The 24,549-nt window shown below is 60.8% G+C and overlaps 1 protein-coding gene across 1 annotated transcript; it reads left to right on the top strand.

Moving 5' to 3' along the window:
- The first annotated feature begins 299 nt into the window (after positions 1-299).
- LMNA (lamin A/C) lies at positions 300-22,886 on the top strand. Its single transcript, XM_087772072.1, has 12 exons — positions 300-758; positions 16,862-17,018; positions 17,190-17,315; positions 17,441-17,611; positions 17,708-17,833; positions 17,940-18,160; positions 18,250-18,454; positions 18,585-18,692; positions 18,882-19,001; positions 19,087-19,185; positions 20,475-20,732; positions 21,364-22,886. Exons 1-12 carry the CDS (start codon positions 409-411, stop codon positions 21,394-21,396), a joined length of 1,974 nt encoding a protein of 657 aa, XP_087628198.1. The 5' UTR covers positions 300-408; the 3' UTR covers positions 21,397-22,886.
- The last annotated feature ends 1,663 nt before the right edge of the window (positions 22,887-24,549 follow it).

A 24,549-nucleotide genomic window follows, 5' to 3' on the forward strand; every position in this document is an offset into this window, starting at 1 on the left:
CTGCAGCCCCTCTCAGGGTGCACTTTGCCCTTGCCAAGTCCCCCCAGGCTGAAAGCCAGCCTCAGCTGGGGGGGTTGCACTAGAAAAGGGGGGGCACGGGGTGTTTGCGAGGGGGTCACCCTGGGCTGCGCGCCCCACAGCCACCCTCCCCAGGCCCCTTTTCCCAGGGATGCTTTTCCAGCCTTTCCCAAGCAAGGGCCTTGATACTGATGCAAGTGGGTTGTCTCCACCCAGGGTTTCGGATAACTCCACCCTCCTCCTCCTCGCAGCTCCTCCTCCCGGTGCACAGCCCAGCTGGGATATAAGCAAGTCACTCAGACAACCAGGAGCAGCCGAGACAGCTGGGTGGGTGGCGTGGGACGCTGAGCTGTGACCTGTGCCGTGTCCTTCGCCTCGACGCCGGACCCCATGGCGACGCCTTCGCAGAAGAGGAGCACCCGCAGCGGGGCTTCGGGGACCCCCTTGTCCCCCACCCGCATCACTCGTTTGCAGGAGAAGGAGGACCTGCAGGAGCTCAATGACCGCTTGGCCGTCTACATCGACAAGGTGCGCTCGCTGGAGCTGGAGAACGCCGGCTTGCGGCTCCGCATCACCGAATCAGAGGAGGTGGTGAGCCGCGAGGTCTCGGGCATCAAGGCTGCCTACGAGTCGGAGCTGGCGGATGCCCGCAAGACCTTGGATTCGGTGGCCAAGGAGAGAGCTCGGCTGCAGCTGGAGCTCAGCAAAGTCCGGGAGGAGCACAAGGAGCTGAAAGCCCGGTGAGCGCCCTGGGGACGGGAGGGATGGCGGCGGGACGGTCACTGTCGTCACGCTTGGCAGGGAGCCGGGAGGGAGGAAAGAGCGACCTGGAGGAGGCAAGGAGAGGGGAAACCCGTGACCCGGCTGGGGCAGGAGTGTCCGTGGCAGGGACCAAGAGAGGAGACAAGCTCTCCCGGCATTCCTGCTCTCCCTCCAAGCGCCATCTTTGGCCGGGATGCCCTTGGAGGGGGGGATCTGGGAGCAGAGCTGCGAAAGCCCAGGGCCGGGGCTGCGTGGACGTGCCCCGGGCTCCTGGGGAGGGTCTGTGCGACGCGGGGCGCGAGCGCTGGGCTGGCGGCCCCTCCGCGTTCGTCATCCTGGAGCTATTCCTAAACGCGCTCCAGCGCAGTCCGGGAAGCGGTGCCAGCCAGCTGGCTCTGTCCTGCCCACAGATCTCGCCTGCTTGTCCTATTTTCCTCTGCTGTCTTTGGCATCGGTTAAAGAACCTGCTTGGGTTTTGTTTGCCTTAACCCTCCCTATGCCGAGCTGTTCCCGCTCTGCGGGGTCCCCTGCTTGGGGGCAAGCAATGCTCGGGCAACGCCTGCATCCCTTTTCCATCAGCTGGCTCTGGGCGATGTGCTCCAGGTCTGCTTTGAGGCTCAAATCCCCCCAGCCCCTTCCCCTCAGGTTTCTCTCTTTCCCCTCCTGACATCAGAAATGCCCACCTCGTTGCCACCTCCCCTCCTCGGGACCGGGGCAGACGCCCAGCGCAGGGCCCCTGAGGACGCAGGTCCCTGCACGGGGCTCCCTGGCTGGTGTCACGCTGCTGGCCGGGCCGGGACTGGCCGCCGGGCTTCCCCGGGGCTCTGCCAGCCCCTGCGACATTGGGAACGCAGCCCTGTCATGCTCAGCTCCCCGAGTCCTGCTCCGTGGACGGAGGAGCAGGTCCCTTTCCATCATCAGCTTTGGCTCGGGGCAGGATCTGGGCTGGGCAGTGGCGGGACAACCCCCTCTTCCTCCGTTTGATCTTTTGCCTCTTATTCTGGATACCTCGTTTTTGAGTCTGTACCAAATGAGGCTAAAATTAACTTCCTCAGAAGATGCCATAAATATTCTACCTACTGGGAAGGGAGCGAACGTGCAGCCTTTTACAGCTGTCTTTGAAAGCGGTGCAGTGTTTTATATTTAGCTTTCTGTTTCCCGTGCGCTGCTGCGGCTCTGTCCCTAGATAAGGCGGCTTTGCTCGTCCCTCTCGCTGCAAGGCAGATCCCTGCTCACCAGATCCCGAGGAGCTGGCGAGCTGAGGAGCTGAGCTGTCTAAAGGCTTTTGCTGCCTTATGCAAACCCAGAACTATCTTGGCTGCAATCTTTCGAGGGCTGGAAAAAATGCCCGGCCTGCAGTCGTCCCTGGCTGAGAGCTGCGTGCTCAGCCCGGAGCTGGCTGTGCTGCAGATCCGTCCTTGCGGGGAAAAAAAAAAAAAAAAATGTTAAGCTTTTTCCTGCGATGGGCTGCGTTCCTGGAGCTTTCTGTGCTTGTTCCCTAACGCTGACAGATCCCCCTGAAGAAGTGCTTTGACTCGAGGGGATTCCCAAAGAGCGGCTTTTGGTTTGGAGGCGGGTTTCGGTGGGGTTTCAGACCACCGTATTCGGAGAACGGGTGGTGAGGGTGGTTTCTGAAGGAGAGAGGTGTTTCAATGTGTTGAGTCGTCTCTGAGTCACAGTTCACGAGACGCAAGAGCAGCTCGGCCGGGGGAAGCCGGTGCTATGCATTCCTGCCTCTGGCGTGCCCCTGCTTCCTTGGGTGGTGGTGTGGGGGCCGCTTTCCAACCCCCAAAATCCCTGCGAAGGGGCTGCCGCTCATCTCGCGTCACTGGGGACCTTCTCCATGTGGCAGAGTTGCTCAGAGAGGGGCACAAATCAGCTGCCAAGCCGTGATGTTGCTCTTAGGGCTTGCTTTGGTGGGGTGCCCTGAATCTTTTGGGAATGGGGCAGCCGCAAGCCCGACCCTGCGGATGGGTCGGAGGCGACGGGGTCGGGCAGGACCTGTGTGCCGCGCCGGCGGCAGTGCGGCCATCGCTGCGCTCTGTTATCTGGCTGGGCAGGGAAGTACCGGTCCCACTGGCTCTGCCTGCCCACCCCGACCCCTGTGTCAGCGCCTTGTCCCGGGCAGTTTCGCTGACCTCACTGCAGTGACGTTTTGCTGGGCTAATAAATAACTCGGCACCCCCTTCGCTCTCCCCATCAGCCCCGGGGGAAGCGCTGGGTATCTCCCGCCGGGCAGGCGGCTCTGGGGCCATGTTATCAGCACCCACAGCATCGCCGCTGCCCGCAGCCGGGGTTGTCTCGCCTGCGCAGAAGGGAGGGCGGGGGGCTGGGGGTGTCGGGGCATGGCGTGGTGCGTCTGGCCGCGGGCACGGTGCCCGGCGCTGGTGGAGTCGGTGGGTGCTGGGCCCACCCCGGGAGGGAGAGGAGCTGGGTGTCCCATGGGGGAAGAGGTACTGGCTGGAGAGGGACAGGGTGTGCAAACAGCAGACCAGTCTCACCAGTTGCTGATGCACTGGTGCAAGAGCTGCGTGGGTGGAGGAGGGTCTGGCCGGCCTGGGGCAGAGCTGGGTCGAGAGGTGCAGGCAGCTGCCCGCCCTGTGCCTCCCGCCACCCCTCTCCTCCTGGCCGGCTGCTCTTCCCTTCGGGCTGGACCCTTCCCGCTGCCTGTTCGGCTGCTCTCGATGCCAGTCCAGCAGGGGCTTCCCAAAGCACCCACCCTGGCTCCTTGCGCCAGGGGACCCCCATCCCTGTGCGGCCTGGTGCTGGCTGTGCCCCCGGACAAGGGACCCCCTCCGGACACCGCTGCCTGGCCCTATGCCGTGCCTGTCCCCAGCCCCTGGGTTTCCTTGCTGGCTCCCCAGCCCCGTGTGGCTGCTGGCTGTGCCGGAGCCACGTTTGAGGCAAAGCAGAGGGTGCAGCGAGGGCGGCCGGTGACTCGGGGGTGCTGGCAGCGCCTGGCATCGTCCCCTCCCGGACCATGGGGAGAGCCCAGACCAGCCTGAAATGCCCCTGTTCCAGGTGTCCCTGACCTGCGGTCCCCAAGGAGGGGCAGGCAGGTGGGGTTGGAGGGCACAGGCTCCAGCACGGCACCGGGCTGCTGTGGAGAGATGCTCTGCACCCCGGTCCTGCCCGTCGCCACCTCTCCATGAGCTGGCCCCTGACTCGCAGGGGGAAAACAGGAGCCACAGCCCTCGCCTTGCTCCGCTGAGGATTCCCCTCATCCCGGATCCTCGAGGCAGAGGTGTTTGTCAGTGCAAGCCCCACTTTGGGGGTGCAGGGGTGTATGGATACGGCCCTTGGGCACCTCCATCCCCGAAAGAGGAGCCCCGGGGGGGGTCTCGGTGCCCCGCTCCCATGGGGGCAAGGGGTGGCTGGGCTGTGGCCGGCTCCCTCCTCCGAAACAGGAACCAGGCCCTCGTTAGCAGTGCGGCTGATGAACGATGGCTTCCTGAATTGCAGCCCCTAACCTGATTAAGCCAGCGCCTTGGCAGTCCCTCTTCCTCCCCAGGCCCAGATCTCATCCCTGGCCCTAATGAGGAAAAATCTGTTTTCCAAAGGTTGTTGCGGTGAGGGAGCTCATCCAAGGGCAGAGCAGAGGAGGCAGCAGCCAGGGTGCCAGGAGGGCTGGGGTGAACCCCGCAGCCCTTCCCCATCCCAGGTGGATTTTGCCCAGTGATGACCTTGAAGGAAGGAGCAGGTAAACGGCACCCGTTTACTGGAAAAAGGAGGAAAAAGAAAAAAAAAAAAAAGCCTCCCTGCCGCAGGGCCGGGCGCTGCCTCTGTGCCGCCTTTAGCAGCAATGTGCTTGCGCTGGAACATTTTGCGTGGGGGAGAAACCTCAGGCTCCTGGGCTGTTTCCCCCCCTCTGTCTCATAGAAACCCTGCCAGGGAAGGAACGGTTTGGCTCAGAGGAAGCTTTGCCCTTTCGGAGCAAACAAAGAACAGCTTGTGCAGCCGGGTGATGCTTTGGGGGAGCAGGCAATGTGGAGCCGGGACTGGTCCAGGACACCCCATGCCCCTCGGGGACCCTCTTAAACACGCCGCCTCGGAGTGTCCAGCGCTCTGGACAGATTTATTTTCCCCTGACATAGACTCCCGACAGCTCTGGATGGCCGGGCACGCCTGCGCGGTGCGGCGCTGAAAGGCTCGGTGGCAAAAACCCCGTTGCTTTGAGGCTTTTGTTAGCCCCTGGCTATTTCTGTGCGGGGGTATTTCTTGCCTGGGCAAACATCCAGCCCCCCTTTTTCCCCAGCTCCCCGAGCAGGACAATCTCAGGCGGAGGAAAATGCTCCAGCACTTTCATTTTGTGGCTCTGCTCTCATCGCTGGCTGCGTTCGCCAGCATTTTCCAGACGCTGCTGCTACCCTGTCCTGCTGCAGGGCTGTCCCCTCGCTGTGCCGCCTGTCCCCGGGGATAAGGGGAACAAGAAGAAATCCCGTTGCCTTAAACATATTTATTACGACAGGATCCACCCTGGCAAATTAAGGACTTCAACCTCAGAGTTGGGGGATTAAAGAAAAGCAATTGCGAAGGGAAACGGGGATGGTTTTGGGGTGGGAATGCATCCGTTCCCCGTACAGCGCCTAGCGCGGCGCGTCCCAGCCTGCCCTGGCCGTGCTTGCTGCCGCAAGTGTTTTTCAGCCTCGCGCACGTCACTTCAGTTGTCTGAATCCCATTAACACTTAAACTTCGGAGCCCAGCAGAAGTCGGAGCCTTTCCCGGCCCAGCAGAGGCACGCGAAGAGGGTGGCACGGCTGGGGTGGGGCACGCCGAGCTGCTGCCAGCTCCTTATTTTGCTAAATTCATGCCCTTTGGGAGCAGCAGTTTCCTTCCCTGCTGTTGGCAGCCGGAATGGGAGGAAGCCACCGGAGTTCTTTCCCCTGGTCCTGGCCAAAATTAGGGCTGGCGTGGAGGAGTCCCTGGGAAGCATCAGCCCAGTGGGTTTGGGATGGGCTGTCCTGGGGCAGAGCTGGGAATCGCCTCCTGCTCTCCTGCTGCCAGCTGCCTTACCCATTTCCCCATCCCGTTCTCTTTGCGAGGCCGTTTGCCGAGCCTGTTCCTCCGTGACTGGCTCAGCACCTTCCCAAACAGCTGAGGCCGGTGCCATGTGAAACCCGTCTCTGTCTGGCTGCCATCAGTCACCCGCAGCCCCTCACCGGGGCGTCAGGGCTGGGTGCCCACCTGCCTCCTCTCCGTGCCGAGGGCTGAATAGCCCCACTGTGAAGCTGAACAACTGCAAGGGGCTGGCACGGTCCCCCGGCCCCGCTCGATGCGGTGGCAGCTGCAGCCCCGTGCGCCAGTCCCTAGCGCAGAGATGGCTACGCTGCAGCCCGGCTCTCGGCCGTCCTGGAGAAGCCCCGTTTCGGTATGCGACGGGCATTGCAGCATGGCGGTGAGGCCCACGGTGTGATCTGGGGCTGTGGGTGCAAGGAGAGCCAAAGGGGGGTGGAAGTTGGTTAATGAAGTGCATTGAACCGAGCCCGCAGAGAGGCCACAAAACCAACCTGGGGTTAGGACACCTCTGTTCCTGAGCGCCGCTGAGTCAACATCGCCTGTTCTCGATCGTAAACCAATTTCCTTTCCATGATGAAGGCGAACGTGCCTGTGGCTGGGGTTATCATCCAAGCCGTAGCCAACCGTGATGCTCTATTGCTGCCTTCCTGGTTTAGAGCCGGGAGGTGCGGCAGCGATAGAGGCAAAGTTCCCCAACAACCCGGCAGCGTGCACGGTGAACGCCCCGCCGCCTCTGCTTTACCCTGCTTAATTACGGGGTTGCACCATTGGCGCCGTGTCCTTGCAAAGAGGCGATGGAGCCAGGGTTAGGAGCAAACAACAGCTCTTCTGAAGCTTTCGCATTTTTGCATCGGGGCTGCGAGTGGCCCAGAAGCACTTCTGTAGGAGAGGGTTTCTGATAGCGGAGGTTTCTCAACCCTCTAGGGACAAAAGCCACCTCCAGCCACTTGCTCTGGCTCCTGCTTTCAATGCCCGCGTCCTCCTGCCATCCAGCGTGGTGTCCCCAGCCCTGGCTGAGCAAAGCTTGGCATCCCCCTGCCGCAGCGCTCCGCTGGAGGCTGAGCTCGGTGGTGCCAGTTTGTTGGGGTTTTATTTAATAACAGTTTAAGGACGTGCTTTCTCCATTAAAGCACCAGCTCTGAGTCACGTGAGCCCAAAAAAAAGGTCAAGCTCTTGACATGAATGTGCAACATCTGGGCTTCGAAGGGGTAGGAGCCCAAAGAAGACTTGGCCCTAGTGCTCATGGGCACCCAGTGGTCAAGGGCACCCGGCTGTTTTCCAGCACCGGGGGTGGCCAATTGCCCCACTGCGCTCCCAGTCCCCACTGGGAAGAGCCACTTGTCCCCCTCTCCTTGCAATTTGGTGGCGGAGCAGGGCTCTGGGCTCACCGGTGGCTTCGGGGAGGGCTCTGGATCCAGCCCCGGCCGCACTCGCAGAGCCTTGGCAGCCCGGTGCTGAAGCAGGACGTGAACGGTAGCAATAACGTGAAGCCCTGCGAATGGTGGCAATAAAACCTCCCTGCCACTCGCCATGGTTTTTTAACGCCTGTCCCCCTCGGTGGGGACAGAGAGGGAGGCTGCAGCGCAGGAGGAGGAGGATGGAAGATCTGCACTGGGGCAGGAGCAGGGGGATGAGTCACGCTCAGCTGCACGGCTTGGGCTGGAGCAGGGTGCGGCCGCCGCGGGGCCATGCTTCGCCACGTCTTCGGGAGGCCCCCGGCCGTCACGCTCGCCTTCCCCTTCCTTCCTGGCGTGACGGGTGCCTGCAGATAACCCGCTCCCCGCCAGCATCTGTGGGGTGTGAGGATGCTCCCCCACAGGGCTCCTTCCCCCACTCATCTCCCCACAGCCCTGCGGGCACTGGGAGAAATTAGGGAGAGTTTTGCAAAGCTGAGCCTTCGCGCCGTGGGCTTTAGGGGGGAAGCAGAGTGCTGGGGAGAGCAGATTTGCTCCTTGGCATCACGCTTTTGCAGGCTGGGTTGCACCCGGAGCCCCCATTTGCAGGGCACAGACGCAAACCTGCGGCATGCGTGTCCCAACTAGCAAGCGGCGCCGCTTTTTGCAACCCAGCCTTGGCTCTGTCGCTCCAGTACAAAAAGCTGCCGGACTGGGGCATGCCCTGTGGCGACGGCTGAGCAGGAGGGAGGCAACGGTGAGGCTGAAGCCTCTCGCAGCGGCCCCGTTGGCAGGGCGATGCTGTGCATGCAACGATTGGGGCTAAATTGCGCTTTCTAGGGATGCCATGTCCGCGGTCCTCACCGGTGGGGAAGTGGTTATTTCCTGCACACATGTCGAGCAGGCCTGGGCTTCATCCTGGCTCAGCGCGTGCTGGCAGGGAAAGCGGGCAGAGGTGTGCTGGGAGCATGCACCGGCTGCGTATGGCAGAGCGCCGCAAAACGCCGGCGTTCGTCTTCGCCGCCGCTCGTCCCTGCGCCGAGCTGCCTTTTCCCAATGGCACCGCGTTCGGACCCATTGCGGCAACCACCCTGATGGAGGCGGTGACTCACGCCGGCAGCCGAAGCGGGCAAACAAGGCGGCTCCAGTGCAACCCGTGCTGGCCTTGCCGCCGCTGCATGCAAACAAACCTTGTGGCAATGTAAACACCTCGCCTGCCTTTATCTGCGCTCTGGGAGCCGGGATACCAATCGCATTTGTTCCCAGGAGGATGGGTGGCAGCTGGATCCAACAATCCCCTGCTTTGTTTCTTAAGCAAATTTTGCTGGCCGGAAGCTTTACGTACTCAGATTAATGGAAAATGGGGTGAGCTGCTGCTGCTGCTGGAGAGGAAAAAGGAGACCTTGAGCTTGCTCCCTGTCTTGCCTCTCCTGGGTCGTCTCCGCCTCGTCCCATCTCGCCCAGGGACCCTGTTCCCCGCTGAGGATCGGTGCAATGCAGCAGGCACCGGCTGGGGTGCAGCTTTGTCCCCACAGCGGAGCTGGGACAGCGACGGCCCCATGAGCAGAGCAACCTCCTCATCGCTTTCCGTCACCCCACTTCGGGGCTGCAAAGCTTTGCATTCAGAGATGCCAGCGGACCGCACGTGTGTGCAGAGGGAAAGGAGGCCACCGCCACATTTGCATGGTGCCGACGCGTTTCCTTGCTCCCGGGGCTGGGATTTGCATCCCTGTTCCTTCTCCGCTGCCCCAGGTCCTGGCCGCATCGCCAGCTGCCAGCTCCCAGCGAAACACGAGCTTACGGCTGTTTTCCCCCCCTGCCCCAACGCTCCCCATCCCGAAGACGTGATTAATACGAGTGACTCAGCTCACTGCTTTTAACTCTCTTTGCAAGGCCTCCCCCCGCCGTGTCGAATTCCCAGGGGAACACCGGGAATCTGCACTTTGTCTTCGTGCTTTAAGGCGGTGTTTTATAGGCTTCGCATTTCTCATTCGTCAAGAGAAGGATGCATTAAGAGCAATCGAACGTGCTGGGATTTCTGTGGAGGTGCAACACTAGGAGTTGTTTTAGGTGCCAAAAAAAAAAAATTACGTACAAAACTTTCCCATTAAGTTTAAACCCAGTTATTGCGAAAACTGGGATTTGCTGTGTCGGAATAAAATAGTCCAGACTGAGCAAAATCCCTTAAATTTCATTCAGTCCAAAATGTAACTGTTGTGTGAATATTTGCCCTTTATATTAAAGATATGGAACTGCGCTTGTCACCGTTGTGACCGTTCACAGTATTGCAATGAATACTTTGAATTTCCTTGTTATCGCCTCTTCCCGAAGGCAGAAGCACGCCCAATGCAGGCTTAAGCTTGAACCAGGCTTTTATATTATAGACAACACCGCAAAATGTTAGTAAATTCTGGATTGGAAAAACAAGCTTTCTCCTTGTGCCTTTTCTACTGAAACCTTGTCCGCAGAAGATGGGAGGTGAGCAACGTCGAAGGTGGGGTATTCACGTATTTGAGCTACGTCTAAAGAAAATTGTCTTTCCAGCCCAATTCCAGTCTTTTTTAGAGAGTTCCTTTTTCCTGATGAAGGACATTATTGCTTTAATCTATATTTAAGTTGGTTTAAGTCCAGGCCATCAAGTGTCTTTTAGATAACCTGATTCAGAATTCTATGGGAAGGCAGCAAAAGGCAGGCTGGCATGTTGATGACGCATGGCTTGGGGTTGTGCCGAGCTCGGGCTGGCGAGTGGGGATTGATCCGTGTTTGAGCGTGGCTTTCTAAGCAGTCGAGATGTTCAGGGGTTTTTAAAGTCTTCGGTGATTTTTCTCAACGGCAACGGCAGTTTTTGCAAGCGAGGAAGCAGCCCTCCCTCTGGAAACCCCAGGATCAGCCAAAGCCCTGGGGACCTGCACAGACAGAAATGTTGGCCGGGTTTTTTCCCGTGCACCATGCAGACAAACTGCTGAGCTCTGCTTTGGGGACAAACCTGGGGCAGGACCAGTCTTGCTAAATCAAGTTTCAGCTGATGGCATGTAATCCCAGCCTGGAGGCCTGGCTTCTTCCAGGTAACCCAGGGTTTTGGTGGCGAAGGGAATCCAGAGGGAAATTCTGCCCTTGTTTTGCTCGCTCGTCCCCGAGGCTCAGCCACGAGCGGTGCCGGGGTCCGCACGCTGCTGGCACGGGTGGCTTCCAGCAGCTGATGCTCACTTGCTCCTTCCCAGCCCTTTGCATCCTCTTTGCATCTGTCTCCTGGGGCTTGCTGCGCCCTGGAAAAGTTAAAGGCGGCTGTGCAAGGGGGTTTCGCAGGCGGCAGGGCACCGGCAGATGCGGTGGGAAGTTGTTGCACCTGCTCCGTGCTGGGGCACGCGTCTGTGGAGAATAAATCCTGCCCCTTGTCCGTGCAGCCACATAGATGGATGCAAACCTCACCTGGGGCCCGCAAAAGCGCAGCGTGGGCAGCGGAAAGCCAAGTCCCGTCCGTTCCCCCGTCGACTCCCACGTGGGAGCTGGCAAAAACCCCTTTTCCAGCTATAAAACCCCTCCGGTAATACCACCCGCCCCTCAAAACCGCGGAGCCCTCCTGTTACTAGGGGGGACTCAGCCCAAACAGCAACCTCACTTGGTGACTCGGGATTTCCATTTCGAGCCGCTGGCGAAGGCTGGGATGAGTCACCAGCGCTGGCGTGACAGCCCCGGACGGGGAGCGAGTGACACCGGGGCTCCCCAGACAACACGAGGTGTGTGAGGCTTTTGAATACACGATTTATTCTCTGAAATCGTGTTTCTGGCTTTTAAGTAGTGAGGGGGGCCATCGGTCCACGCCGCGGTCACGTGCGTCAATTTGTTGCAGTGCTGATGATGCCTGATTGCTTTTTCCCATTATGGGAGGCGAGGCTGCGGGGAGCCGGGGCGTGGGCACAGGGCGTATCCCGGTGCTCCGGTGTATCGCGGTGAAAGGAGAAAAGCTCCTAAAGGCTTCGTGGGGAGCGTTCGTAGCCGATTCCTGGAGGTATCAGCTGCGATCGGGTCCAGTCGCGCTGGGCTTTGTACGCGCTCGCAGCTCCCAGCGAGGCTCCGGGTGATGGGGTTTGTGGAGGGACAGGAATGACGCAGGTTTTGGGAACCCCAGGCTGAAGGGTCCGTTTGCATCCCTGTGAAATGCTCTTTTCTGGTTCCCAACGACGCAGCGGTTTTGGTTCATTTCTAGGACGCAGGGAAAGGCCAGATCCCAATTCCAGGAGGGGGAAGCCCAGCTCTTAGGAGATGCCAACAAGCCGTTCTCGCTCCACTGGGGCCACGGGGAGCTGAGCGAGCCCCTCGGCCCCAGGGATGAGCGTGCCAGGAGCGTGCGGCATGGCCGGCACCAACCCTGGCACCGGGAAGGGGCTTTGGCCCAGCCGACACCGGAGGGTGGAGGTTGTTTCCACGCGTCCTTGAAGGCAGCCGGCACTGGCATCCCCTGGCTGCCATTTGGCAGGGGTTTTGGTGCCTAACAGGATGCCGGCTCCGTGCAGATGTTGTCCTCGCTATACATCGCGCCGGCTATTTACAGCTCCCCTGCTAGGAGACCGGCTTATGTTTATCCTGGTGATTTGGCAAAGGCACAGCGGCAGAGATGAGTCAGGAGCTGGGAGAAGCTGCTTTGCCACATTCCCATTGCCCCACCGCAGAGGTTTTCCCAAGACCGCCTTTCCTCGTGCTGTCCTTGCTGCTTGTGGGGCCCTGGTCCCTGGGATGGGGGAACGAGCCCTGGGATGGGGGAACGAGCCCTGGGATAGGGCGGAATGATCCCTGGGATGGGGGAACGATCCCTGGGATAGGGGGAACCGTCCCTGGGATAAGGGGGAATGATCCCTGGGATAAGGGGGAACGATTCCTGGGATAGGGGGAACGATCCCTGGGATAGGGGGAACTGTCCCTGGGATAAGGGGGAATGATCCCTGGGATAAGGGGGAACGATTCCTGGCATAAGGGGAACGATCCCTGGGATAGGGGGGAACGATCCCTGGGATGGGGGAACGATCCCTGGGATAAGGGGGAACGGTCCCTTGGATAGGGGGAACGATCCCTGGGATAAGGGGGAACGATCCCTGGGATAGGGGGGAACGATCCCTGGGATAAGGGGGAACAAGCCCTGGGATAGGGGGAACGGTCCCTTGGATAGGGGGAACAAGCCCTGGGATAGGGGGAACGATCCCTGGGATAGGGGGAACGATCCCTGGGATAAGGGGGAACAAGCCCTGGGATAGGGGGAACAAGCCCTGGGATAGGGGGAATGGTCCCTGGGATAGGGGGAGCGATCCCTGGGATAAGGGGGAGCGATCCCTGGGACCGATCCCAGGTGCTGAAGGCAGCGCAGTGCAGAGCAGCAAGCCCAAGGTGGGGCAGAGCAGGTTTTCTGGGTCCTCCCAGCAATCACATCCATCACAAACCTCCTTGGGCACATGACGCCTCTCTTGCCTCAGTTTCCCAACCCTGTAAATATGTCGTAAAGCCTTTTCTGGGGTAGCGGTTCCCCACTCTTGTGGCGGGGTTGCAGGGGAGCGGGCTGGTGTGTCGCCTGGCTCCCTGGCAGCAAGGTGAGAAAGAAATCCGCGGTCCCTGGGGATCTGCAGGTGTGCAAAAAGATTTATAGACGGGGCACGAGCCTGCGAGCTCCCCTGACCTGGCGCTTTGTCAGGGGCGGGGTGGCTGCGATTTGGAGGCAGGGAAGGAGGGGAACGCCCGTTTCTCCCACTGGCTCCATCCCACCCCCTTGGTCTCCTTGCAGCGTGCGAAGCTCGGCGCTGCCCGAGCGCCGTCGCGCTGAACGGCAGCCGCGGGAGCAGCCTCGTGCTTCAGAAATGGCTCGTGGTGATTCGTAGTAGGGTGAAACCAAAGGGTGTTTCCTAAAATGCATCTCGTGGGCTTTGGCTTCTCGGAGAGGGTTGGCACCTTTCCACCAGCCGGGCAGGGCGCGTGCCCAAAGCTGCTCGCCGCCCGTCAGCTCCGACGGCTCTGACCGGTCTCAGCTTTTCCAGAAGGAGAGCCCAGATCTGCCAGGTTTCTGGGCTGGGATTTTGGGGCAGAGCGATGGGGAGCGATAGCAGCTCCTGGGCGGATCTGCGGGGCTGTCCCTGAGCCTTCCGCAGCGCCCGGCCGCCCTCAGGGTCTTCGGCCCCGGCCCTTTTTGAAGCCATCGCTTTGCAGGCTCGTTTCTGTGCCTGTGCTGAGTGCAGTCAGAGCAGGTCCAACTTTCCATTAACATTTGGATTTTCTGGCAGGTCAGCTGCAATTTTCTTTTTTTTTTTTTTTTTTCTCCTTCCTGCTTTTAAAAGCTAAAAATAAAACGTCTTGAGGCCCCTTTTCCTTCCATCTTTTCTCTTGAGACATTCGTTTCTTGAGGATTCGGTGCCTCTGTTGTGTTTTCTCCTCTTGGCTTCGATAAATGCATGTTTTTACACCCGGCTCTCCTGGCACAGGGGATCAAATCCTGCGGGATGCTGAGCCCCTGGCCGCAGGCACGCAGCCCTTCAGGGCGGATCTCTGCTTCTCTTTTGGCTGGCAGAGGATTTGGGATCTTTTTGGCTCTAGCAGGCAAGATGGGGAGACCAGTGAAACCCTCCGGGGAGGAGGAGGAAGGTCCCCGTTCGTCCCCTTGCCGAGGGAAGTGGGAGCGACGCAGCTGCCATGGAAGTTTTTATTTTTAGCCCAGCGCCAGCTGGAGCCTGGGAGGCTGCGGGCGAAATAAAAGCAGGACCCAACGGGAGGCGAGGGGAAAACCCAAATCCTGGCTGGGCTGGAACGGGGATCGCAAGAGCTTGTGTGGACCGGTGGGCGCAGGGGTCTCTGGGGCGGGAGAAGACTTGCGTGCGTGCTGAAATCTCGTCTGGAGGCTGCCGTGTTCGGGGTCAGGGCTGTGTTTTGAAGGAACATGGGGGGAGATGCTCAGGTCCCAGAGAGCCGTGTCATACAGACCTCCGGACTCGCCGGAGGAAAGGACAGGACAGGACGGAATTCCTCTCATCCCTCTCCTTCCTGCAAAAACTGCTCCCAAGCTCAGCCCCGCAGCCGCCACCGCGCAGCCCGGCCGGTGAGCTCCGAGCTCCCGTCCCTGCTCCTCCCGGCTGCAGCCCAGAGCTGAGCACCACAGGCTTTTAAGGAAAAGGGATTTGTCCTCGAGTCTTCTGGGATTTACCATGGGGCTTTCTAGGCATCAATGTGTTTTGCCCTGAGCTCTGGATCCCTCCAGTCCCCGGACAGGACAAATCTGTCACCACTGGTGTAACCATCCAGTCTCAGCATTTTCCCCTCCATATTTCACTTATAAATGGTACTGGCGGCCCCTAAAGAGTCGGAGGCTCCAGGAGGTGCCTGGCGCTGCACGTGCCACAAGCACCATCCCAAAGAGCCGGTGACCCCCAGCTGTATCCAAGTCTTTGTAGCCAACACGGCGAGCAAAGAGCTTCAGAAGCAAAATGCCAAGGGCAAGCTTTTCCCGGAGTTAACCAGTGGGTAACTCGATCAAGGACAGCAGGATCAAACCCTGCCGGCAGCGCCGGGGTGGCCACGCTGGCTGCAAGGGCGAGCCACTGCCAGATGGGAAAACTCAGCCTCAAATGTTGTTTGCAATGAGCCGAGGAGGCTCCGGATCCGCTCCCAGATGGCATTTTTGTCCTATGAGTCAGTGGCATGAAAGGAGTGGGTTGCAGGGGAAGTACCCGCCGGCGTGGCGTGGCGCTCGGGCGGCTCCGGCAAGCGGGACCGCGGTTCCCCGCAAAAGGGGGCTAATGGAGTACGGCAGGGCCTCGCACGGTATGAATATCTCGGAAGAACTTCTCCGCGCTGGCTCGGGTCGGAAAGCAGAAAGAAACGCAGGAAAATCTGCTGTTGGCCAAGCAAGGAGCTTCCCACATACGTGCAAATCTGGGAATGCCAGTCCCTGCTCGCCCTGGTCCCCGTGGGCAGGAGGAGAGGAGTTGAACCACCTCCTCGGTGTCTCAGGGCCGGATCCTGCAGCCGGGGCAGGCTGAGCGCCGTCTGTGCCGCAAGCCCCTCCCTGGTATTTTTTTACCCATGATCTAATGGCGCGGGTGCGTGCTCACCGCCCCAGGAATGTGCACCACGCGCCGGCGTGCAGCCAGCGCTCGCCCACGGCCGAGGGGGCACCGCAGCCGGCGCCGGGCCCCGGGTGCATCCTGCCTCCGTGAGTCCTACACCCGATTTTGAGGGAGGCAGGGTGACAATCTCTGTCACGAGCCGACAGTGCAAACCACCCCGGTGCTGACGGCCACTGGGTGCTGCAGAAAGAGCATTGGGTCTTTTCTTTTTATAGGGCCTACCAAAATAGCGTCAGGTTGCGTTTTGGTGGTTTAGCCGGATCAGATTCCCTATGCACACAGCGATGTGTCTCGAGTCTGCTGCCTGTAAGAAATGGCCTTGACCTACTGTTGGAGGGCTTAAACAGCAAGGGGGGAAACGGAGGCACGGGATGGCGCGGGGGCTCTGAAGTTGCACGGCGATGCTGGAGGCCAGGACGCCCGTCCCCAGTCCTGTGCTGTGAGGAGGCTGGGGCCACGGGGGGCTGGCATCGCTGCTCGGCACCCACCAAGCGACCCCGGCGGGCTGAGCTCACGGCGAGGCACATCCACACCCGGGGCAGCCCCCGGCCTCCGCTCATCGCCCGGTGCCCTCCAGCCGCCCCAGGGAGAGGCGCCAGCCTCCCGGTGCTGGCAAGGCGTCACCGGTCTCTGCCCTGCCGCTGCCTCGCTTGGGCAGCCCTGGCTACAGGGTGGCTTCTGCACCCTCCAGCACCCTCGCTCCTTCCCGGCTGCTGCCGCACCACGCAGCCCCAGGCTGCACCGTGCTACACTGTGTGACACGGTTCTGCGCTATGCAGCGGTGTTCCGCACTGTGCCACGCCATGGCACACCGTGCCACGCCGTGCCACACCGCGCTCCGCCGTATCGCGCCATGCTGCGCTGTGCCACACCACACTGCTGCGCCACGTCACACCGCACTGTGCCATGCCGTGCGCACTGTGCCATGCCATGCCGCACTGTGCCGCACCGCGTCACACCATGCTGCACTGTGTCACGCCGTGCTGCGCCGTGTCACACCATGCTGCACCGTGTCACGCCGTGCCGCGCTGTGTCACACCATGCTGCACTGTGCCATGCCATGCCATGCTGCACTGTGCCATGCCATGCCACACCGTGCCGCTCCCTGTCACACCGTGCCACACCACGCCGCTTCGTGTCACGCCACACCGCTCCGTGTCACACCATGCTGCACTGTGCCATGCTGCACTGTGCCATGCCATGCCACACCGTGCCACACCGTTGCCACACCACGCCGCTCCGCCGCCGGCCTGGTCCGCACTGACCTCTAGTGGGTGCAGCCGGGCCGTGGGTGTGCGCACCGCCCACGGGCGTTACAGCCCTCAGGCACCCCTGCTCACCCAGCTTTTCCCAGCCCTTTCTGCGTTTCAGTAGCCAAACCGGTGCTGGACTCGCCGGGTGGCCAGGACCCGCCAGTCCCTTTGGCGGGTGGGTGTTAGGTACAATCCTGCAACTGTTTTTGGGACGGAGGGGTGCGGCGCGATGCTCTGTGTGCTTGGGGTGGGGGTTCGGGGTGCGACGCGTGGTTTCTCCCTGCCGCGCTGCTCACCCGCGCCGTCCGGTGCGTTGCAGGAATGCCAAGAAGGAAGGGGACCTGCTGACCGCCCAGGCGCGCCTCAAGGACGTGGAGGCTTTGCTTAACTCCAAGGAGGCCGCGCTCTCCACAGCCCTGGGCGAGAAGAGGAATCTGGAGTCCGAAGTGCGGGACCTGAGGGCGCAGGTGGCCAAGGTAAGTGGTGGCAACAGCCCTGTCCCCAGCTGGCCCAGGGACCCCCCAGGTCCCCTCTGTGCCAGGGGACCGTGGGGCACAGCTGGGTGGTGGGTCCCCGACCAGCCCCGGGTGCTGTGCCTGGGCAGCCCCCAGGAGCCAGCCGTGACGGTCCTGCTCAATTCCCTGCAGCTGGAAAGTGCCTTGAGCGAAGCCAAGAAGCAGCTGCAGGATGAGATGCTGCGCCGCGTGGACGCCGAGAACCGGCTGCAGACGCTGAAGGAAGAGCTTGAATTCCAGAAAAACATTTACAGCGAGGTGAGCCACGATGTGCCGCTGCGGTGCCGGGCTCGCTTGGGATAACATCCCCCCCATGTGTTGTGTCCCCATCCCCAAGCCGATCCCATCCCGAGGTGACACCGTGTCCCCTGACCTGTCCCCAGGAGCTGCGGGAGACCAAGCGCCGCCACGAGACCCGGCTGGTGGAGATCGACAACGGGCGGCAGCGGGAGTTTGAGAGCAAGCTCTCCGAAGCCCTGCAGGAGCTGCGGAGCCAGCACGAAGCCCAGATCAGGCTTTACAAGGAGGAACTGGAGAAGACCTACGGGGCGAAGGTGAGCAGCACCCGCACACCGCCGTCCTCCTCCCACCCTGCCCCGCGGAATGCCGGTGGGTGCTGGGGATGCTAAACCACCCATCTTCTCCTCCAGCTGGAGAACGCCAAGCAGTCGGCTGAGAGGAACAGCAACATGGTGGGTGCTGCCCACGAGGAGCTGCAGCAAACCCGCATCCGCATCGACAACCTCTCCTCTGAAGTCAGCCAGCTGCAGAAGCAGGTGAGTCAGGACCAAGGGATTCCTCTGGATGTCCGCCCCCGGGGATGGTCTCCTTCTGGGGATGGCCCCAGGTGGAGTGGCCACCCTCACCTTCCCTCCCACACAGTTGGCTGCCAAGGAGGCGAAGCTGCACGATTTGGAGGATATTCTGGCCAGGGAACGCGAGACCAACCGGCGCCTGCTCTCCGACAAGGAGCGGGAGATGGCTGAGATGCGGGCACGCATGCAGCAGCAGCTGGACGAGTACCAGGAGCTGCTGGACATCAAGCTGGCACTGGACATGGAGATCAATGCCTACCGCAAGCTGCTGGAGGGCGAGGAGGAGCGGTGAGCGTGGGGCACAGCACCCAGCGGGCTATGGGGGTCCCGGCCCTTGTGTCCTCACTGGTTCCATTTCTCCTTCTCCTCCTGCCCAGGCTGAGGCTGTCCCCCAGCCCTTCCTCCCACAAAGGTGCATCCCGTAGCCACATGTCCACCCCGGGCTCCTCCAAGAAGAGGAAGCTGGAGGACAGCGAGAGCCGGACCAGCTTCTCCCACCATGCCCGGACAAGCGGCCGCGTCGGTGTGGAGGAGGTGGACTTGGAGGGCAGATTCGTCCGTCTCAGGAACAAGTCCAACGAGGTGCGTTTGCCTCTGGGGAGGATCCCTGGCAGTGTAGTTCAACCCTACTTCACCCCACGGGGAGGAGGTGAACTGGGACAAGCTGGGGAGGAATTGGGGGATCTCAGGGTTGCTGCTCTCTCTCTTGCAGGACCAGGCGATGGGGAACTGGCAGATCAAGCGGCAGAATGGGGACGATCCCCCTATCACCTACCGCTTCCCCCCAAAGTTCACCCTGAAGGCTGGCCAGATGGTCACGGTGAGTCACTGCCTGGTGAGGGATCCGGGTGAGATCCCAAACCCAGCCGGGCCGTTGGCGATGCGGAGCGGTTGGAGCCATGGCGCAGGCTCCTTGGCGCGTGGCTTTTTTTGGGGGACAGACCCGTGTCCCCGGGTTCTGGGCTCTGCAGACCTGAGGCGTTGCTTTTTTCTCTGCTTTTCTCCCTAGGTCTGGGCCTCGGGGGCTGGGGCGACCCACAGCCCCCCCAGCAACGTGGTGTGGAAAGCCCAGAGCAGCTGGGGCTCGGGGGACAGCCTGCGCACTGCCCTGATCAACTCCAACGGCGAGGTGAGAGCCTGACGGCAGCACCGGCTCAGGGCACAGGGGGTCGGCAGACACCGAACCCCCCCAACTCCTTTCCTGTCCCCCGCAGGAGGTGGCCATGCGGAAACTGGTCCGCACCGTGATCATCAACGATGAAGATGAGGATGAGGACGATGATGAGGTTAACATCCACCACCGCCATCACCACGTGAGTACCGCGCTGGGGAAGGCGTTGGTCTCAGGGGGTCTGTCGCAGGGATACTGGGGGAGCTCGGGTCTGGTCCCAGTCAGGGTGGAAGGCAGCTCAGCATCGCACAGGATCAGGCCTTAAGGGAGAAGGCAGTTGGCAGGCTGCTGGGGAAACAACCACACGGGAGAAGCCAACAGACCTCCGGCACCTGGAGAAGATTACTGCTTGCCAAAAAAGCTCTAGAGACCTTGCTGGAAGTCATCTCCAACCCTGAGCAACCGTGACCTGCCGTGAAAAGGGCTGGAGGAGCCGGGCGGGAGGCTGAGCTGGTACCTCGCATCGCTCGGAGGTGGAGGACAGGATGGTGGGAAGATGATGGACGACACTTCTCCGCGGCAGCTGCTCCATCCTCTCCGCTTCACGAGGGTGCTGGAAGAAATCCAGAGGTGACTTTGTCCTTCCTCTCAGCCCATCGCTCCCCTCGCAGAGCTGAAATATGCACTGGGAAGAGCAGCGGGCAGAGAGCAGGCAGCAGGCAGAGAGCAGGCAGCATGCCAGGAGCAGAGCTGCAGCCGCTTCTCCCCGTATCAAAGCAAGCGTCCCTGGCTGCAGCCCAGGAGCCCCCACCAGCCTGTCCCGCAGGGAGAGATCTGTCTTGCACACGCGATGCCCGCACGAATCGTGCGTGGAGCGATGTCGTCACTGCCATGCTGTGCCTCGACGCTGGTGAAAAATCTGCCAGATGCCGTTCCCCGGCGCTCTGTGTGACAGGAGCAGGATGGGGCCTCCATCCTCCGCTTTCCGTTGCCTTCTCTGGATCTGAAGAGCCGTGCCGAGATGGATATCGATTATCCCTGGGCGGAGGAGCCAAGCTCCTCTGGGCCAGTGCTGCCCATTCATCTGGAGGCTGAATCCTTTCCAGGAGCGAATTTCCCGTTGGAAAGCAGGCAGCCTGCACTCTCCCGGGCAGCGAGGAGGAGGATGCTCTTGGATAAGCACAAGAGAAGCACAGTTAAGATGTCTCCTGTGTGCTGAGAGCCCGGGGTGCAAGGACAGGGGAGCAGGGATGGTTCACCCCTCTGCAGCGTGCCAGCCCCAGTAATTTGGGATTATAAATATAATAATAATAATATTTTATTATTTTTAAACCATGTGATGGGTGGAGTGTGGACCCTCTTTGAAGACCAACTTCCAGAGCCCTCCTGGGTCACACCGGTGCCGCCGTGGTCCTCAGGGCAGGGTGCTCAAGGCAGAAGTGCTTGGGCGGGTGGTCAAGGTCGTTTTGTCTCTCCCCCCGCCACATCTAGGGTAGCTGCGGTGCCTCTGGGGACCCCGGTGAATACAACCTCCGCTCGCGCACGGTGGTCTGTGGCACGTGCGGTCAGCCGGCCGACAAGTCGGGCAACCAGAACACCGGTATCAACACCATGTCCTCGGGCTCGTCCACTTCCAGTGTGACCGTCACCCGCAGCTACCGCAGCATGGGTGACGCTGGCAGCATCGGCCTTGGGGACAACCTGGTGACCAGGACCTACCTCCTGGGGAACTCCAGCCCCCGTAGGCAGGTTAGTGCCGTTTCCAGACCCCGGGGCCAGGCTGTCCCTGTGCTGCCGGGTCTCCACCCTGTCCCTCCGTCACCCTTTCTCAGCAAGGCAGCGCTGCAGGGGTCCCTTCTCCTCCTCCTCCTCCTCCTCCTCTCTGCTTTTCCTCTTGCCCCGGGCACCTTTGGGCTTGCACAAGCCTCTTTGTGAGGGGAGCGTGGAGTCTGAGAGGGATTGGAAAAGGATGTGGCCATCGCGTCTCCCCACCCCGTCCCACGCTCGGCCCCCTCGGCGCTCCGGAGCATCCCTCATCCTCCGCGGCTCTTCTTCCCCCACCACCAAGCATTATTCATGTTGGTGACATGAATATTTCAGCACTTGAATGTTAATACCCTCAATATTAGTCAATATTATTACCCTCATATATCACCGCTAATTCTCAGATTTCTGATTTCAGTGCTATAAATACCCCAGCCAAGGGATATTTATTATACCCCGAGGGCCAGGGTGGATGAGAGCCGGGGCAGACAAAGTCCGGGCACCGTGGGCATCCAGAGGGTCCCGCTTGGACGTTGCTGCCTCCTTCGCAGCTGGAGCAAATGGATGGGAACACTGGGTTATTTTTAATTTTCTTCTTTTTCTTTCTTCCTCCCAGGCTCAGGCTGTGCAAAACTGCAGCATCATGTAACTCTGTGGCACCATTCCTGTGTTTCCTGGCCATCTTGAGCTAGTTTTTTCCCAAAGCAAAAGAAATTTTTTTTTTTCCTTTAAAAAAATGATATAAAAAACCAAGGTTGTTTTTTTTTGTTTTCTATAGCAGGAATTTTATATATATATATATTAAAAATGCTAAAAGATGCTTTGATTTTTTTTTTGTAAAGAAAAAATCTATTTCTATAAAAAAACCAAACAAAAAAAAGCTTTTCAGCTTCAAAATTTTTTTAAAACTTCAGCCAAAGACACCGAGGAATTGTGTTTACCAAGCAGCCGTGCAGGAAGAGATTGTAGTGTAATAGGTCTTTAGATTATACCTTTTTTGCCAAAGCTTTTTATAGAGGACTGGGAGAAGCAAAGCCATCCCCGTCCGAGCTGTGCGCTCCCGCGGGCAGCGGGCATTGCGCCGCGGCAGGAGCGGATCCGCAGAGGTGCTGGGGCGGAGGCCGAGCTCAGAGCCCCGCCGCTGTTGCAGACCATCCTGCCCGCGCCGGCGGGCACGTGCCGTGGAGGGTTGCTGTCTCAAGCAGAGCACAGCACCTTTGCAACCCTTTTTTTTTTTTTTTTTTTTTGGATCTGAACCCCAAATTCCCTTTTCTTTCCTTTTTTTTAAATTTCTTCCCTGCAGTGCCGGCGCAGGGGGCTCCCGGCAGCTTGCAGGCGATGCCCCCCATCTCTCCGCGGCCCTGCGGGCATTCCCCCACTTCCCAGCCCCTCGCCCACGTGCATTGCCAGCGCTCCACGTACTGTATTTCCCATCCGAGGCACCTCTTGCCCTTTGGATTTTCTTTTTGTTTTTGTTTTTTTTTTTAAGCAGCCGAGTTGTGCCTTAGCCGAGGCGGGGGCCGCTCCGGAGCGGGGCTGGGAGCCCCGCCGGACCCCGCATGGCATCAAGGGTGGATGGAGTAGGGGAAGTGAAAACCCACCGGAGCGGCATCCCGGGACCAGATGGATTTGGCAGATGGGGTGATGGACCTCGCTCCTGCGGGCTCCGACCCAGTGGGATCCCCTTGGACCCCCTGTTTGGGGGCTGCTGCATCCAGTGGGGCTCACCCCTGTTTTTCTCAGCTGTGGTTAGTTGGGCTCTTCTCCGGTGGCAGAAGCTCAGGAGCCCGTTTCAGGGCAGGATGAGGCCAAGGATGGGGATGGGGCTGGTTTGCCAGGAGGGCACTGAGGAAGGCTTTTTGTTTGAGTGAAGGGGATTTTGGGGTCCGGCACGGGCAGCTCTCCTCTCTGCAAGGGTCCATCCAGCCGTTGACAGAGATTTCAGCTTTTTGCCTCGACCGGGGAACGGCCGCAGCACCCCCTGCCTCGAGTGCAGCCCAGGGGCAGGATCAGGTCCCCAGCACAAGCCCCCCACTCCGGCGGGATCTGGGGAGACCACGTATGTATCTGTGCTTGCAAAGCTTCTGTATTACTGCCTGTATTTCCTTCCAGAATCAATACAGCCGAAGCCTTCCCACCCGTGTGCTGTCGTCATTGCTGTCTGGGGGGAATGGGGGGGTGCTTTGCTGCACCCCAACCTTGTTCTTGGCCCGGAGGGGGATCTCTTTTAGCCCCGCAGCCAGGGCTGGGACTCAGCACCCTACCGTGGATAGGGGGAATGCAGGGTGGCCCCATGCACCCTGATGCACCCAGAGGGGGGCCCAGGGTGGGGTGCTGAGAGCCAGGGCAGCCGGGGTCCTTGCAGGGCCAGGAGCCCCCTGGACCCGGCACTGATGCAGAGAGGGGCTGGCGGGGAGGGGATGGAATCTGGGGAGGAGATTTCCTCCCCCCGGGGTTTTGGGGAGCAGACGTTCCCCTGGATGGGATGGACTGGGGGGATGCAGAGCCTGAGCGAGCCCCTGAGTGCAGGTTTGCTCCTACCACAGGGGTGGCCCCGGCACCCCGCCAAGGGGACTCCCCTGCCGTCCCCGGGGCCGTGCCAGGCACTGGAGCGAGGTGGGAGGAGATGCTGGGGCCGTAAAGCCGGCGCGTAATCGGCTTTACCGGGCACAGCACTGGGGAGCCGCGATGTGAGGGAGCACGGGCGGGCGGCCGGGGCGCAGGCACAACCAGGTAGGTGCCCAGGGTGCCCATCCTGGTGGTACCCCCCCACCCCAGTGCTCGGATGCCTGGGTCCCCCCAGCCGCGCGGGGTCACGTCGCCCCGGACTTGGGTGAGCCTCGTGAGGGCGAGGGGTGCCAAGGGGTCTCCGGGGCATCGCTGCCACCTTCCAGCTTTGGGCTGGCTTGTGGGGACCCAGCAAGGTGCCCACCTCCCCTCCCAGGAGGGGAGGTGACAGCGGGGGATCTCAGAGACGGGTGCTCGCAGGGTGACAGGGGACACACCGGCTCCAGTGCCACCCCCTCCCTGTGCCCCGTTTGCCCCCCACCTTTCTGCCAGGGATGCCAGTGCCACAACGCCGGGGCGGGTACCCCGCACAGCCGGCAATGCCAAGAAGCTGCAGCGTGTCCCCTCTGTGCCGCATCTGGCCCCGAGGTGGGAATCCAGCCTGACCAAGCCCTGCGGCGCCAGACCCCAAAAGTCATGAGATTGTGCCCAAAATAGCGGGTTATTCAATGTCGGGGGGAAGCCAGCCGTGCCGCTGGGACCTCGTGCTCCTGCCCAGCTGTGCTGCGGGGAGAAATCGGGTCAGGAGGCGAGGGGAAATGTCACGGGTCCTCCCCACAGCCCCCACAGGACCCAGGGGACGGCAGGGCTGGGTCACGCTGGGGAAGGGCTGAGCTGGCGGCGCTGCTCCGTGCCCCTTTGCCACCCTCGGTGCCCCACGGCTTGCACGACCTGTGGAGTCCCTGCACGGCCCCACGGGGACCTCACACAGCCCACGGGGACCTCGCACACCGCTATGGTGAGCGTGTATGGCCCACGGGGACCTCACACAGCCCATGGGGACCTTGCACAGCCTCATGAGTCCCATACACATCCCCCGTGGACCTTGCACAGCCCCATGTAGACCTTCCATGGCCCCATGGGGAGCTTGCACAGCCCATGGGGACCTTGCATAGCCCTATGGTGAGTGTGTATGGCCCCATGAGTACCATACACATCCCCCATGGACCTTGCACAGCCCCGTGTAGACCTTGCATGGGCCCATGGGGACCTTGCACACCCCTATGGGGACCTT

The sequence above is a fragment of the Nipponia nippon genome, unplaced genomic scaffold (genome assembly GCF_047370975.1).
Source record: "Nipponia nippon isolate SJK-2023a ecotype South Korea unplaced genomic scaffold, ASM4737097v1 scaffold_36, whole genome shotgun sequence".
In the NCBI taxonomy this organism is placed as follows: Eukaryota; Metazoa; Chordata; class Aves; order Pelecaniformes; family Threskiornithidae; genus Nipponia; species Nipponia nippon.

What these genes read in the sequence shown, in the direction of transcription:
- LMNA (XM_087772072.1), top strand. Translation starts at nt 409, where the DNA reads ATGGCGACGCCTTCGCAGAAGAGGAGCACCCGCAGCGGGGCTTCGGGG. An exon ending in TGATCAACTCCAACGGCGAG is followed by an intron (nt 19,002 to 19,086) that starts GTGAGAGCCTGA and finishes TGTCCCCCGCAG; the next exon opens with GAGGTGGCCATGCGGAAACT. An exon ending in TCCACCACCGCCATCACCAC is followed by an intron (nt 19,186 to 20,474) that starts GTGAGTACCGCG and finishes CGCCACATCTAG; the next exon opens with GGTAGCTGCGGTGCCTCTGG.